The sequence below is a fragment of the Fundulus heteroclitus genome, unplaced genomic scaffold (genome assembly GCF_011125445.2).
Source record: "Fundulus heteroclitus isolate FHET01 unplaced genomic scaffold, MU-UCD_Fhet_4.1 scaffold_143, whole genome shotgun sequence".
Lineage (NCBI taxonomy): Eukaryota > Metazoa > Chordata > Actinopteri > Cyprinodontiformes > Fundulidae > Fundulus > Fundulus heteroclitus.
In genome coordinates this window covers 49266-63760 of record NW_023396555.1, presented here as the reverse complement: position 1 = coordinate 63760, position 14495 = coordinate 49266, and the positions used below count along the sequence as shown (strand labels likewise).

At 46.8% G+C, this 14495-nt stretch overlaps 1 protein-coding gene across 1 annotated transcript; it reads left to right on the top strand.

The window, feature by feature from the left end:
* Window positions 1-447: 447 nt before the first annotated feature.
* LOC105916631 (chromaffin granule amine transporter) lies at window positions 448-13537 on the top strand. Its single transcript, XM_021309845.2, has 16 exons — window positions 448-568; window positions 1708-2060; window positions 3853-3977; window positions 4084-4142; window positions 4219-4302; window positions 5224-5316; window positions 6048-6137; window positions 6218-6261; window positions 7231-7291; window positions 7450-7545; window positions 7740-7818; window positions 8529-8580; window positions 8747-8810; window positions 8896-9015; window positions 9093-9226; window positions 13179-13537. The coding sequence occupies exons 1-16, from the start codon at window positions 448-450 to the stop codon at window positions 13287-13289; spliced, it is 1686 nt and encodes a 561-aa protein (XP_021165520.2). The 3' UTR covers window positions 13290-13537.
* The last annotated feature ends 958 nt before the right edge of the window (window positions 13538-14495 follow it).

The window sequence follows — 14495 nt, the reverse complement described above, 5'->3', positions numbered from 1 at the left end:
ATGACAGCAGGAAAACAATAAAAAAAAAACAGAAATTTTGGCCGATATATAATTTTGGTTAAAGTTAAAATAAGATAAGATGGGCTTTATTGATCTCACAATGGAGAAATTCACTTGCCCCATCGGTTCATACAAGAAGGTGCAGAGTAGGAAAGGTGCATTCAGTTATATACAGTGAATCTTCATATATACAATGGATCAAAAAGGATACAAAAAAAATACAAAAAGAAATAGGAAAAAGAAAAAGAAAAAGGGGGGATAATATTAATTAATGCTGATGCCTTGTATTGTTAATGATGTCACAACTTGGTGCCTCAGTTTCCGTGTTTAATTGTTGCTTAGTTTTGGTTTTCAGCAGGATGAGGTTGTTATATTTTACCTCGGTGGAGTTTATGGTCAGCAGGAACCTGTCATGGCGACGGTAGCGGACCATCTCCGCTCTGATGGATGTCGGTGCTTCTCTCTGCAGAGATGGCCTGGTTGCCTTACAGTCGAGGTTCTCCCAAGCTGGTGCTGGTGGTGGTCTGCGTCGCTCTGCTGCTGGACAACATGCTGCTCACTGTGGTCGGTGAGAAAACCCTCAATCAGAACTTTGTAGAACCTCCTCTCTCCACAGGACCAGCTGCAGGTTCATCTCCTCCAGTGTTGAGCTTCCACAGACTGAAGTTCCTTCTTCGTGAAACATCTCCAGCTCAGTCCGGTTGGGTGTAGAACATCTGAGAACATCGGTTTACAAGTCTTGCTACAGATTCTCAGCTGGATTCAGGTCTGGACTTTGACTAGGCCGTTCTAACCAGTCAATCTGCTGTCTCCTGCAGCCTCTACCAGGTTACAGGATGGTTCTGATTCAGCTCCATCCATCTCTCTCCGTCAGCTCTCAGATTTAGTTTCCCTCCACACATTTGGTGTTTTGCTTATGGTCTCCTGTGATCACAGCATCTTCTTCCAGATCTTTGGCAAACTGCAACCAGGACTTGCTCCGGTTTTCTTCTTGCTTCTCTTCCATAAAGGTCAGATTTATGGAGTCCATGTCTGTCGACAGATTCTCCTCCTGAGCTGTGGGTCTCTGCAGCTCCTCCAGAACCACCATGGTCCTCCTGCTTCTCTGATCAATGCTCTCCTGGTCCAGCCTGTCAGTCCAGGTGGGCGTCCATGTCCTGGTAGGTCTGCAGGTGGTCCATCCTCTCTCCAGGTCCAGATGATGATCAGAGCTCTGGGAGGTTCTGTAGAACCTGACCTGCTGTAAATTGGACCAGAACTTCCTCCCTGACCCGTCTGCTGGGTTCCTGGGTCTTGGTGCACGACGAAGAGGAGAACCAGAGCACGCTGAGCCCAGATCAGCTAACCCCCTCCCCTCAGAAACACCCCGTCTCAGGCGTGTTTCTGCCTTAACTCCAGACGTCGTCCTGTTTTGAATAAATTAAGAATCTCTGAGAATCCGTCATGTTTTCACATCCAGCCGTGTGTTATTTACGGGTCAGGACCCGTCCTCTGATGGAGCTCCGGACCTGCAGGTCGGGCGCTGTCGGTCTCGGTTAGACTCAGCAGCATTCAGATGCTGCGGAGGTCACAGACTCACACGTGTTCACCTCCTGAACCTGAACTTTAAATTTGACTCTGACGGTTCAGACCTGTCTCCTCCGTCTGTCCTCACCGCCTCCGCCATGTGAGCCTGGATCCACCAACCAATGCTTCTTCTCCTTTCAGTGCCCATCATACCAACGTTCCTGTATGCCATGGAGCACCCTAGTCCAGAACCGCAGACCGTCCAGCCGTCCCTGCGTGCTCCGCCAGCTGTGACCTCCCAGCCCTCCTCCTCCAGGTCTGATCTCCAGACCTCCGGGTGGACCTCCCAGCTGTCTGCACCCAACAGGAGAACTCCAGTCCTTGGCCCAGAGACTCAGCAGAACCCCCGGCTGCCTCCGCTGGTGTCCCTATTCGACAACAGCGCCGTTGACCTGCAGGGGGACCGGACGGAGGGCACCACAGACACAGCTCCGCCGGGCCTGACCGGCCCGACTGCAGAGCTGCTGCAAACCAACGGGACCGGCAACTCTACGGTAGGTGGAGCCCGGTCAGTCATCGGTGCTCCAGCTTCAAAACATCAGAAAATCAGCCGCAGAGACGAGGGTACGTTCAAAATTATGCTTTGGACCCAGCAGGCGGTTTCCCAGCGATGCTGACGACACACAGGTTTATGTTGCTGTGTTTGCTCATCAAATTCAGGATTTTTTTTCAGTTCTAAAGGAATATCTTCGTATCTTCAGTTTTCTGCTGAGGTTTTAATAGTTGGACTCAGAGAGACAGACTTAGAGGAAGACTCCGAACCTTCAGGTCAGATTTAGAGTCTTGGTCTTTAGTGACGAAGTCTAGTTGACAATAAAAACATCAGAGGAGATTTTAACGCTCTGCTTTAAGAGAAATTCAACTGCATGATGAAGACCAGTGCAGCTGTGGGCTGCTTGGGCGTTTCAGAATCGATTTTAATTTTTCAATAAAATTTTATTTATATAGTGTCAATTCATGAAACATGTCATCTCAAGGCACTTTACAAAGTCAAATTGTAAGGCTTTTATTATTAAACCCACTGACCGTTTCTGTCCCACATGCTTATAGATCTGCTTTTATGGTCCAATTAGCCTTCAGATCCCTCAGGTCTTCTGAAGAAGGTCCTCTGATAAAACCCAAGTGAAGGATAGAAAGCCTGTAGAACCGATCGCAGCGAGACCGCCGATGTTCCGGGTTCAGGTTCTCAGGATTAACATATCATTTAGACAGAGATCTGCCCCAGAAAGGAGAGGAAGGTTTGAGAGCGAGTGAAGCTGTGAGGTTACAGGGAGCAGAAATGAAGAAGGAGGAGGATTTAATGTCCAGGGCGACGGTGGAAAACAGGCGAAGAAACGAGTCCAAGCAGGTTGAGGTGGAGGAAAGTGTCAGGTGTGTTGTCTTCTCAGTGAGAATGAAAGGAAAGGCGTAGAAGACGGTGGTGAGACCAGAGATGTTGTCTGGTTTAGAGGCTGGAGGTAGTAGAGATGAAGATGTCGAGGTTCTCTGGGAGAGACGAGGATGGAGAAGATCAGAGTCCATCAGAGGGACAGCTGAGGTTAGATGTTCTGGAGATGAAGCCAGAGAGGCTGAGGTGGACATGTCCAGAGGAGGGACGGTGAGGACATCGGTAGAAGGATGCTGAGGCTGGAGCGGCCAGGCAGGAGGTCTGGAGGAGACCAGAGAGAAGGTTCATGGATGGAGGGAAGGAGGACATGAAGGTGGCTGATGTTAGAGAAGATGGAGACAGACGATTCTCTGTGGAGACCTCTGGAAGGAGAAAACCCAACGAAGAAGAAACATTTGATTTATTCCTATTTTCATCAAATCATGATTTATATCATGTGTTTAATTACCTTTAAATTGCAGGAATTTACTTTAAATCAATTTTAAATTATTTTTTTATGAAATTATTAAATTATTTTAAAAAAAGAATTCTGAACCGTCTGCATTCATTTTTTTTACTGATGATGAACTTTTACGCCCAATTTAGCTTAATTTTAATTAATTAATCCGTTAAGTAATATTTCTTTGTCCATTTTTATTTAATTTGTATCTTTTTGAATTAAATGCCAGTTTATTCCTCTCATGTTGCGCCAACATCACCAAACCTTTGTTCTTCCTCCGTCCTTCGATATCATTAACATCTCCATGTTCTCTAGCTTCTTCTTCGTTACTTCCTGATTTGATCTTCTGGGTCTTTGGCCGGTCTGAAACCACCAGAACCCTGCGGACAGTCTGCAGGGTTCTGCGCTCAGTTCTGGCTCTCCGTCCGGTTCTGACGGTCCGTTCCTGTCCGTCCTGCAGGACTCCGGATGTCTGCAGGACAGCGTCTTCCTGGAGGAGGAAAATGTCCGCGTTGGCTTGTTGTTTGCCTCTAAAGCTCTGGTCCAGCTGCTCATCAACCCGTTCGTCGGGCCGCTCACCAACAGGTACCGGTCCTGTTAGTGGACCCTTTGTCTGCCTGGTTCTGATCAACCCAGCTGGTGTTCTGATGCTTCATGGAGTTGGACTAACCGAGTGTTTGTGTGTCTGCAGGATCGGATATCACATCCCGATGTTTGCAGGATTCATCATCATGTTTGTCTCCACCATCAGTGAGTTCCCCGCCGACCCAAACACGGTTCTGACCCGAGTCTCTTCCGGGTTTCTCTGACTCCGTGTCCCTGTCAGTGTTTGCTTTCTCAGGGACGTACGCCCTGCTGTTCTTCGCCCGCTCCCTGCAGGGAATCGGCTCGTCCTTCTCGTCTGTGGCGGGTCAGAACCGCATCCACAAACACTCCCCAACAGAACCCAGAACTGCAACGACAAACAGAACCTGCAACCACACCAGAGAGGATAGAACCGTCTCCTCAGAAAAAATGGAAAATGGAAAATAGAAGCTGGGTCAACATTTCTCTTTCAGAACCCAGATTGGTTTCGTTGTTTCTGTTCAGGTTCTGGAAGAACTGATCGGTGCTGCTGAACAGATTCTGCTCTAAGGGGCAGTTTGGGTTTAAGTTTGGTCCATTTGGGTCCTGGTGGTTCTCCTCGGTTCTCCTTAGAAAACCCAAACGAAGAGAACTAAATCTGATGACCTGCCTCTTTAAATCCGTGTCACTAAAGCAGCGACTCAGAACCAAAATGTTTCTCTTTGTGATTGAATAAAACATTTAACTGCTACAAGAAACCGTTTTTTCCGATCACAAAACGGGTCAGAATGAGCAGAGGAGGGAAAGTTTTTACTAGTGTTGCACCGATACCGATACCAGTATGGGACGGGGCCCCGATCCAGCACTAAAATGGTGGTATCGGTATCGGCGAGTACCAACAAATAGGGCACCGATACCATTTTGATGTTTGTATGTCACTTGAACGCAGCCTTCTCTCTCCAGACTAGTATTATACATGTTATATAAGTTCATGAAAGTTGCACTATTTTGGCATTTGAGAGCCAAAACTCAGGGATTAAAAGAGATCATTCCATTATTAATGTAACTTTACTGTCTTACTGTTGCACTACTATTATACATGTTATAATTTCACAAATGTTGCACTATTTTGGCCTTTGAGAGCCAAACGTTCCAGGTAGGCAATAAAAAGTTCTACTGCATACTACCTAAGTAGTATATTTACACACACATCAATTTCGGCCTTTAAACTGTGCCGCTGATAGGCTTGGTCTGTGTTTGTCTGCAGGTCTGGGGATGTTGGCCAGCGTGTACACCGACGATGACGAGCGAGGCGTGGCGATGGGTGTCGCCCTGGGAGGACTGGCCATGGGAGTCCTGAGTGAGCCAGAACCCCACACACACACTGCTGAACAGATGAAGCGCTCCTGGTGCTTAGAGAACCCGTTACACGGGTCCAGATGTGGGAAGGTGTTTTGTGGAACATCAAGTCCTGTCACATCCGTGTTTCCTTTCATGTGCCTCCGCCCTCAACAGCGCATGTATGTTGGGATCAGGGCTGTTCTGCTGCGTAGGGTTAGGGTTCGTCTGTGCCGACAGCTCAGTGTCTAGTTTGAATTTTCTTCTCGGTAAATGACCAGCTGACAGACAACCCCGGTGTAGGAGTGAGAGCAGATAATTATTGACATAATTTCACTTTCAAGCCTCCATCATGCTGAGGTGAGCATCTGCATCATACAGAAGGAGTTCAGGTGAAGGGATTATTGGGCTGTTGCTGATTCTGGTTGCATACATGTGGTGCAAAAGAGTCCAAAAATGAGGGACTCACACTACATGTAGGAAGGATGGGGGGGTATGGCGACGTGACGTCCTACGGCGTTTAAACAAAATGCTAACGGGTGTAAATCAGACCCATAACAACGTTCCTTCAGTTAGCATCTTACTGCCAACAAGTCCTGCAGTTGCCAAAGTATGCCAGCAGGTGGCGCAGTTCTAGCAGTCGGCTTCTGAATCCCACAGTCTGGACATGAGGAGCAGCGGAGGTCACCCAGCCGCCTGCAGGCCATCCGGACTCTCCGCCTGAAGTCAGGTTCATCTTGTGTTGTGTTTCAGTCGGAGCGCCGTTTGGGAGCGTGATGTACGACTTTGTGGGGAAGAGCGCCCCCTTCCTGATCCTGGCCTTCCTGGCTCTGTTCGATGGAGGTAAGACTGACACAGCAGAGATAAGTGGAGCCCCCTGGTGGTGACGGAGGTGCTGAGGCAGATGTGTCTTTGTGTTGCAGCGTTGCAGCTGTGCATCCTGCAGCCCTCTAAGATCTGCCCTGGGGTGAGTAAAACCTGTTTGCACCACTTCCTGTTGTACCTTTTATCATCTCTTCTATTCAAGGTTAAATTCTACTTGATTAATACCTGTAGGTAAATTAGCGTTGCACTGGTTTAAACATTCATACAAACATCTTAACACAACCAGAACCATTCAGATTAATTTAAGAGCTCCAGGCTCCACAAACCCAATCAAAGCAGGACACCGAAGAGCAGAGAAAGACTTACAAATAGGATTATTTTATGAGAAGTAACCTTTAAAATAAAGCTTTATCTAACAACTGCCTGATCTGAGGATCACACATAGAATCTTTGTCAACTTTAAATACAAATTAAACTTTAACCTCCAGATTAGTGATGGTTGTCCAATATCTACAGGCAGGTTTTCAGCTGATCTACCAAAACGGCGTATCAGTGGGAAATAACTTGTTTGTGTAGCAGCGGAAAGAGATATCATGTTTTTGTTAGTATGGAGGCATGGGGGAGAAGGGGGGGGGGGGGGGGGGGCTAAAACCGAGCCCTGAGGAACACCAGACAGGAGAGGACTGGAGGAAGTTACAAGTTACACAGAAAGATCGATCTGCCAAATAAGATCAGTAATTACAGATCTGTCATTAAAACCCTTCAAAAGAGCCGATTCAGTGCAAATGTCAAGGTTTAAAGCCTGAATGTAAATCTCTCAAATATTCTGCTCCTCCATGAATTAAAAAAATAAGCTTCCTTCTCAGGACAAAGGAACAGCAGCTTAGAGACCGGCCTATGATCTTTAGAGACTTTAGGATCGGGTTTGAATTATAATTTGGTCAGACTGCTGGTAGAAATGACCCAGAAGGGTTCTGGAGGTAGAACATTGATGGTGGAACCTGCAGCGGAGCAGAAAACAGATGTTAGTGTCCAAGTTTACTGATGGATTTTTCCCGGTTCTGTTAGTTCTGATCCACAGTGAGCAGCTGGGCTTCTGTGTGTGTTTCAGAGTGTGGAGGGAACACCTTTACTGACCCTCTTAAAAGATCCCTACATCCTCATCAGTGCAGGTAAGCAGGTCTACGCCCTCACCTGTTGGGTCTGATGAGGGCGGGGATGCCATCAGCTGAAAGTGTCTATCCTTCTATAATCTAATTATCCATCTATCTATCTATCCATCCATGCATCCATCTATCCATCCATCCATCTATCATCTGTCCTCCTGAAGGCTCGCTGTGCTTCGCCAACATGGGCGTGGCCATCCTGGAGCCCACGCTGCCCATCTGGATGATGCAGACCATGTGCTCTCCGAAATGGCAACTTGGTGAGATCCAGCATCCCAAACTCCCGAATCAAGCTCACAAAAAGCCTCTGCTGTGCTTTTTGCTCCTGGCTCTGAGAGAACCGTCGCCTGAGCGGTCGAGGAAGAGGAGCGATGGATTCAGAGCTGGGTGGCCAATCAGAGCTCAGCGTGGAGATGACGCTCTAACCCTCCTGTTGGTGCTCAATCTGTTGCAGGCATGGCCTTCCTCCCCGCCAGCATCTCCTACCTGATCGGAACAAACCTGTTTGGAGTTCTGGCCAACAAGATGGGACGGTCAGTACCGGAGCTCATGGTTCCCAAACCCAACCTCAGAAAACCCGCCAGAAGGTTCAGGAACACGTCAGATAACAATCCATAGAGAACAATTAAAGCCATGTGGCTGCAGTGACAATAAAGATAATTATTCTATGTAGCAATAATAAATGGGTCGGCATGATGGCAGACAGCTCCTTGTTTAAACAGCTGCAGCAGAACCAGAACACGTAGAACACACTGCAAAAAGGGAACTAAAAGTAAGTCAAATTTTCTTGAAATTAAAGTATTTTTCCTTGATTTAAGCAGGTAAATAAGACTATTTGCCAATGGAATAAACATGTTTTGCACTTAAAATACGAACATTTTCTCTCTATCATCTTATCTCAAGGGCAGGATATCTAATTATCTTATTGTAGTGGTAAAAATACTCACTCCATTGGCAAATAGTCTTATTTACATGCTTAAATCAAGGACAAATACATTCATTTCAAGAAATTTGACTTACTTTTACTTCCATTTTTGCAGTGCATGCAACGCCAGGTTTAGTCTGTAAATCTGTTTCCACATTGCTGCTGAAATGCTGAAAACAGCTTTAGGACTCGTTAAGCTCTGCCGAGGTTCCTATGAGCACGTTGTGCTCTGGGAATCAGCCCAACGGTTTGAGTCTTCGGTGCTGTTCAGACCCGATCCGGCCTAGAAGATGATCGGGCGTGTCTGTGTGTCTGCAGGTGGCTCTGCTCCATGGTGGGAATGTTTGTCGTTGGCGTCAGTCTGCTGTGTGTGAGTCCAGGCTCCGCCCACTTCTCCGCCCCTCTGTTACTGTGGCAACCTGAACTCTAACCAACAAACCATTAACACAACCAAATACCCAACTAACCCTCCACCTGTCCATATATGCAACATTTGCGGCAGGTTGACACGTAACGCTGACATGTTTGTGCTTCAGGTTCCTTTCGCCACCAGCATCTACGGCCTGATTGGACCAAACGGCGGCCTGGGCTTCGCCATTGGTGATGTCCATCAGCTGATCTTCTGACGTACAGAGATACGTTTCATGTGGGAAGCGCTAATGAAGTGTGTGTTCTTCTGCTGCAGGCATGGTGGACTCCTCTATGATGGCCATCATGGCTTACCTGGTCGACATCCGCCACGCCTCCGTGTACGGCAGCGTGTACGCCATCGCTGACGTGGCGCTGTGTATGGGCTTTGCTATAGGTAACCGCACTCAGAGGGAAAACGTCAGCCAATAAACACGGCCCGTCACAGATGTGGACTCTTTTCTGCTGTTTCAGGACCGTCCACCGGGGGCGCTCTAGTCCAGGCAGTGGGCTTCCCCTGTCTGATGGTGTTCATCGGGGTGATCAACATCCTGTACGCTCCGCTTTGCTTCCTGTTACGTAACCCAGCTGTTCGAGAGGAGAAAATGGTAAATATGAGAGGAAGCCGTCACCTGTGGAGCTGATTTATGGGTCTGACTCCATCCTGTGAACGTTTACGCTCAGGACAGACAGGATTCAGACTGTGTCCAAAACTAAAGACGCGAGCCGCCGCACCGTCATCAGTTAAATAGAAACTAAACCTAAAAGCAGAAGCTGTGTGAAAAACGGCCTCCATGGGATCTAAGAGGGAAAGCAGGAGGCAGAATGGAGCTCCACCTCAGACGCTACCAGCCTCAGTCAGCGGGTCAAAGGGTTCTAGTCACGTTCTATTACTTAATGAATTATTTTATTTCGGGGTTTTATGTTGTTTTTGCTCTATTTGTTAGTAAACAAAGCACTTTTGTGCATATTTACCAAGACCATGTGACCGGGGGTACAATATGGAGCGTGTGCGCTGTGAGTAAACAAGGAGACGCAGTGGAGCCACAGACACACATAGTGACGTTATAATGAATAAATTCGATAAGTACGTCTTTGTTCATACCTGTGAAACGTAACGGCAGCAGATCTGGATAGATCTGGTTTGTTTAAGAATGAAGCGTCTCTAAATCACTCCACTGTGCCACCTGACCTCCAATATGGCAGCAACAACGACAACAAGGCGTCTACGTATATACATCAGTGGTGGAGCCAAGTGAGTGAGCAGCGCCCAGAACCATGATGGACAGAACATTGATGGAAAGAACCATGATGGACAGAACCATGTAAAACCGTATAATAAATGTTGATCTGGGGACACCTGCCATCCTGATGCTTTTAGTATAGAATGCTGTAGAACATCCTGTCATCTGGAGGAACTGAGGAGTTTTATCAGGTTATTTTTAGAACCCCAGTTCACATCATGTCGTCTCAAGGTTCTGTCCTGAACTGATTTCATCAAATCCTCAAGGTTGGTCAGAAAGTTTCCTCTCTAAGGAAACCCAGCAGGTTGCATCAAGTCTCTCCAAGCAGCATTCACTCCTCCTGAAAGAGCGTAGAGCCACAGTGGACAGTCGTCTGCATTGTTGATGGCTTTGCAGCAATCCCTCATACTGAGCATGCATGAAGCGACAGTGGAGAGGAAAACTCCCCTTTAACAGGGAGGAGAACCTCCAGCAGAACCACAACCAGGCTCAGTGTGAACGCTCATCTGCCTCCACCCACTGGGGCTTAGAGAAGACAGAGCAGAGACACAGAAAGCTCAGAAGCTCACATTGACCCAGGAGTACTTTCTATCCTGTGGCTAGACCCGCTTTTTTTTTTAGAAATGTGGCCCTTAGGGCCTGTTTTTGAGAACTAGCACCTTTTACTGCTTTGCTGACGACCTTCAAATCTGTTGGCCCCCTGATTAAAGAACCCCGTTATTGAACTGTCCTGCTGATATAAAGGCCTGGATGAGATCAAACTTCCTCCACCTCAACTAAAATAAAACAGAAGTCAGGATGTTTGGGAGATCCGATATTTCCAACACCACTGAGCCCTTTCTGTCCTACAAACCCTTCTCTATCAGAGATATTTTTTCTTACTGCTCCTTTAAATCCACAAATCAGTTGTCAAGACAAGTTTTTTTTCTACCACGGCTCTTGCTAAAGTAAAGCCTTATTTCCTTCCTGAGGATTTTAAAAGATTAATCCATGTTTTTATATCAACTCACCTGGATTATTGTAATTCCCTTGATGTCGGTTTAGATCAGTTTTGCCCTCAGGCTCGTCTGTTAACAGGAACAACAGGAACTCCAGTTCTGACCTCCTGTTTGTTACGGATTTTAAAAAGTTGTTCCTTGTTTTTAAAGGATCTCATGCAATGCCACAAGAACAGTAAGGTCTAACAACCTGCGGCTCTAAGATGTTCTGAGGTCCAACCTGAACAAAAGAGGTGATCAGAGCTTCTCTGTTGCAGCTCCAGAATGAGGAATAATCTAGCGGTCCATTTAAGAGCTGCTCAGAACCTACAGACCTTTAAAACCAACCGGCCTGGTGTTCTGAACTATTTCTATTTTTACGCTTTTTATTCGCTTTGGTTCCACTTGTATAAATAAAGTTAACTTTGACATCTAGAGTCCAGCAGAAGCTCGGTCCAAACCAGGTCAACAGTTGTTGTTGGACCTTCAGAGAGCTAAGCTGAATGAACTGAAGCAGAGTTGGAAAGAAGAGAGCAGAACTTCTCCACAGGGACGTACCAGTAAAGTCTGGGAGAACCCACTGCTTAGTTACTGCAGCTGGAGGAGGTTCTAAAACCTTCTGGATCAGGAGCACTCAGTACTGAAGCTCTGCCCGTACGGCACCTCCAGGACGGCTCCAAAGTGAGTTGATTAAAGGAAAAAAAATGCTGTAATTTTTTTCATCAACAATTAACAATCCATACGTCCTGGTCGTTGCCTGTGAACCATGTTTAGTTTTCCGGATCTGCGGTTTCTTCAGTTTCAGGCTGATCCTCTCCGGCCCTCAGCAGCGTCTGACAGGCAGAGAAACAGACGAGCCTTTGGAGTTTTTAAGCTGCTCCTCCAGCAGCTCTTAATTAACCATTAATTCATTCAAAATAAACTAAAAATAACTAATAACAGTTAGTTTATCAGTTGTTGTTTTTTTATTTCTCATCTTATAGCAACTGTGTTAAAAACCAGAGAAAAACACTGATAAATATTGTATTATTGTTCTCGTTTTGTGTGTGTTTGGGGGGGGGGGGACAAAGCATTTGCCCTCAGGGCAGCAGCATCTCTAGCGCCGGCCCTGGGTGTGCTGGTGTCTTCAGCCACAGCTTCTGCTCCGTTGTTTGAGGTTCTGGCCTTGTTCCAGAACCGGGTACGGTGTCTTTGAAGAGTTCAGCATAAACCTCCTTTAGTCCCACATGAGCTGCTGGTTCTCCAACTGTTTCTTTGTTTTGGTCGTGTTGGCCAAACCTACAACCCTCTGCTGTGATTGGTCAGTTCAGGGACGTCCCCCAGATTGTGGACCAGGTTCTCTGCGGGTCTTTGTGTTGCGTCTGATCCTCGGTTGGGTTGTTAAGCAGCTACGGTTGATCAAGTCAGCTCAGACAGCGTTTCTGAAGTCTTTACAGGGTGACCGGACTGAAGCAGCTCCTACCTGCTCAGGTAGAAACTGCCAGGGACCTGCAGGAGGGCTGAGAGCCGTGGAGGCTGATGGGTAGACATCAGCATCTTCTATGGAGTGTTTGCTGGAGCAGCTGATCTGTAGCCGGGAGGAAGAGGCTGGATAAGCTGGTTAGGAGGACAAACTCTGGACCCAGTGAGGTGGTGGAGACAGAAGGACTGGAAGACAAATGCCATCACTGATGGACAATGTCTTCCTCCACATGCATGTACCCGCTGCTCAGTCCTTGGACCAATTCTCTTTACTATAAATATGCTTCTGATTGGTAAAATTATCAGGCAGCATGGGATTAACTTCCACTGTTATGCTGATGACACTCAGCTATATTTATCCATAAATCCTGATGAATCCAATCAATTACTTCGACTGCAGTTATGTCACCAGTTACAGTCTGAGCTCCATGAAGCCTGGCATCATTGTCCTGCAGATAAATCAGGATTGATGGTGTTCTGAGTGATGGCAGGGTGGAGCAGGAGATGGATTTGAGGTTCATCCTGCAGCATTACAGCCGTTAATCCAGTTAGTGGGGGTGAAGAAGGTTGTTCTGCAGGTGAAGCTCTGGATTTGCTGCTCCATCTACAGTCCAACTTTCACCAGTGGTTATGAGATATGATCAAGACTCTGCGTGGTCTATCTGCTGTGAATAGATTCTGGGAGGGCTTGGCTTCCTCTCAGAGGTGTTCCTCAGGGACCAGACCTAAGACTCTCCCTGCCTTCTTGGATTACCCATGACCACACATCAGATCTTCTATGCAGAAGACAAACAAATCTCACATCTTTTCTTTACATTATTAAACCAGAAGGTGATTAAAAGAAACTTCCTCTTTCAAAGCTATCTTCTGTGTTTCAGGCAATCATCGACCAGGAGTGCGTGATGCACCGGAAAAGCTACAACACCAACAGGGACAGCCGTGAGTTTCCTCTGAGTGACTACAGCGAAGAGGAAGAGACGGAGGAGTGAAACCCTCCGGGCTTTCGTTGTGATGTCGTCTAAAGACCCAATTTTAACTTCGGCGTTCCACTTCCTGTCGTCACAATCATGGAGAGGAAGGAAGGAGAGTAGTGTTTTACAGCTGCAGGGGAGAACCTGCAGGTCTCCTCCGTTATTAATGTGAATCCTTTAGAGGACGCCTGAGTATCTCCAGCTGATGGTTCTGGTTCCACCTGTTTGTCTGTGTTCAGTTTGTGCAAAAATAACAGGATTCTTCAACAGGCTTTCTGTTTACTGTCATTTGTGATCTGAGCGCATAACCACAGTGACTCGTTATCCTCCTGGTCTCATTCTTCACCTGGAACCATCTCAGCTTCATCATGAGTCAGAATCTGCTTATTGGTTGAATCTGGTCAAAATTCATCTCATTGTTCCATGAAAAGGATCCTGTTGTAAGCTAAATAAACTGTTTACTCAATATAAAATATTAGTGAAGAAGGAAGATCCCACAGACAGAACCAAAGTGTTCAGTCAGACAGAACCGGTTCCTCCCAACCTACCGCCCTGAGCTCTGGGTCATCACAAACATTTATTATAATTATTACCACAGAAACCGGGGCAGGTAGATTATCCCTTCTTACCACTAATGAGACCTTGTTAACACTGATGAGACCTCGTTAGCACTAACGAGCCGACAAATTTAACTGATTCAGCATGAGCAGACCAAACCGTTCATGATTCAGTGAATCAGTGGCAAAACGCACAAACTTTATCGGCCCTTTTAAAGGTTCTCTGGTTACTTTTAGCGAGCTTGGCTTCATTCTTCAGTCTGAAACCTAAATGCAGAGAGTTAAATGTTACCTGTGTCGGTCACCTGAACCACAGCCGTGTGTTTACCTGTGTCAGTGTTCAGGTGTTGATCTGAGCACAATCTGCCCGCCTGGAGCCTGTGGCGCTGAGCCGTGTCTCTGTGTTCCTGCTTCTTATCTGACCCTTCATTTCCTGTCGGCTCGATTCTCCTTCAGAGGGAAAGTTAAACAGGAAGAGGCTGAAAAGCTGTTATCATCCTGAGATCAAACACCTGATGGGAGGCTGCGCTCCAAACAGGTCCGGTTCAGCTCCACTTCACAACAAACATCCTCTCAGAGCACTTTCCACCACAGACTGGTCTGTAGTTACAAGGCCCAAAATTATTCATACCCCTGGAAAATGTAGGCTTGAAGGCATCTACTTTTG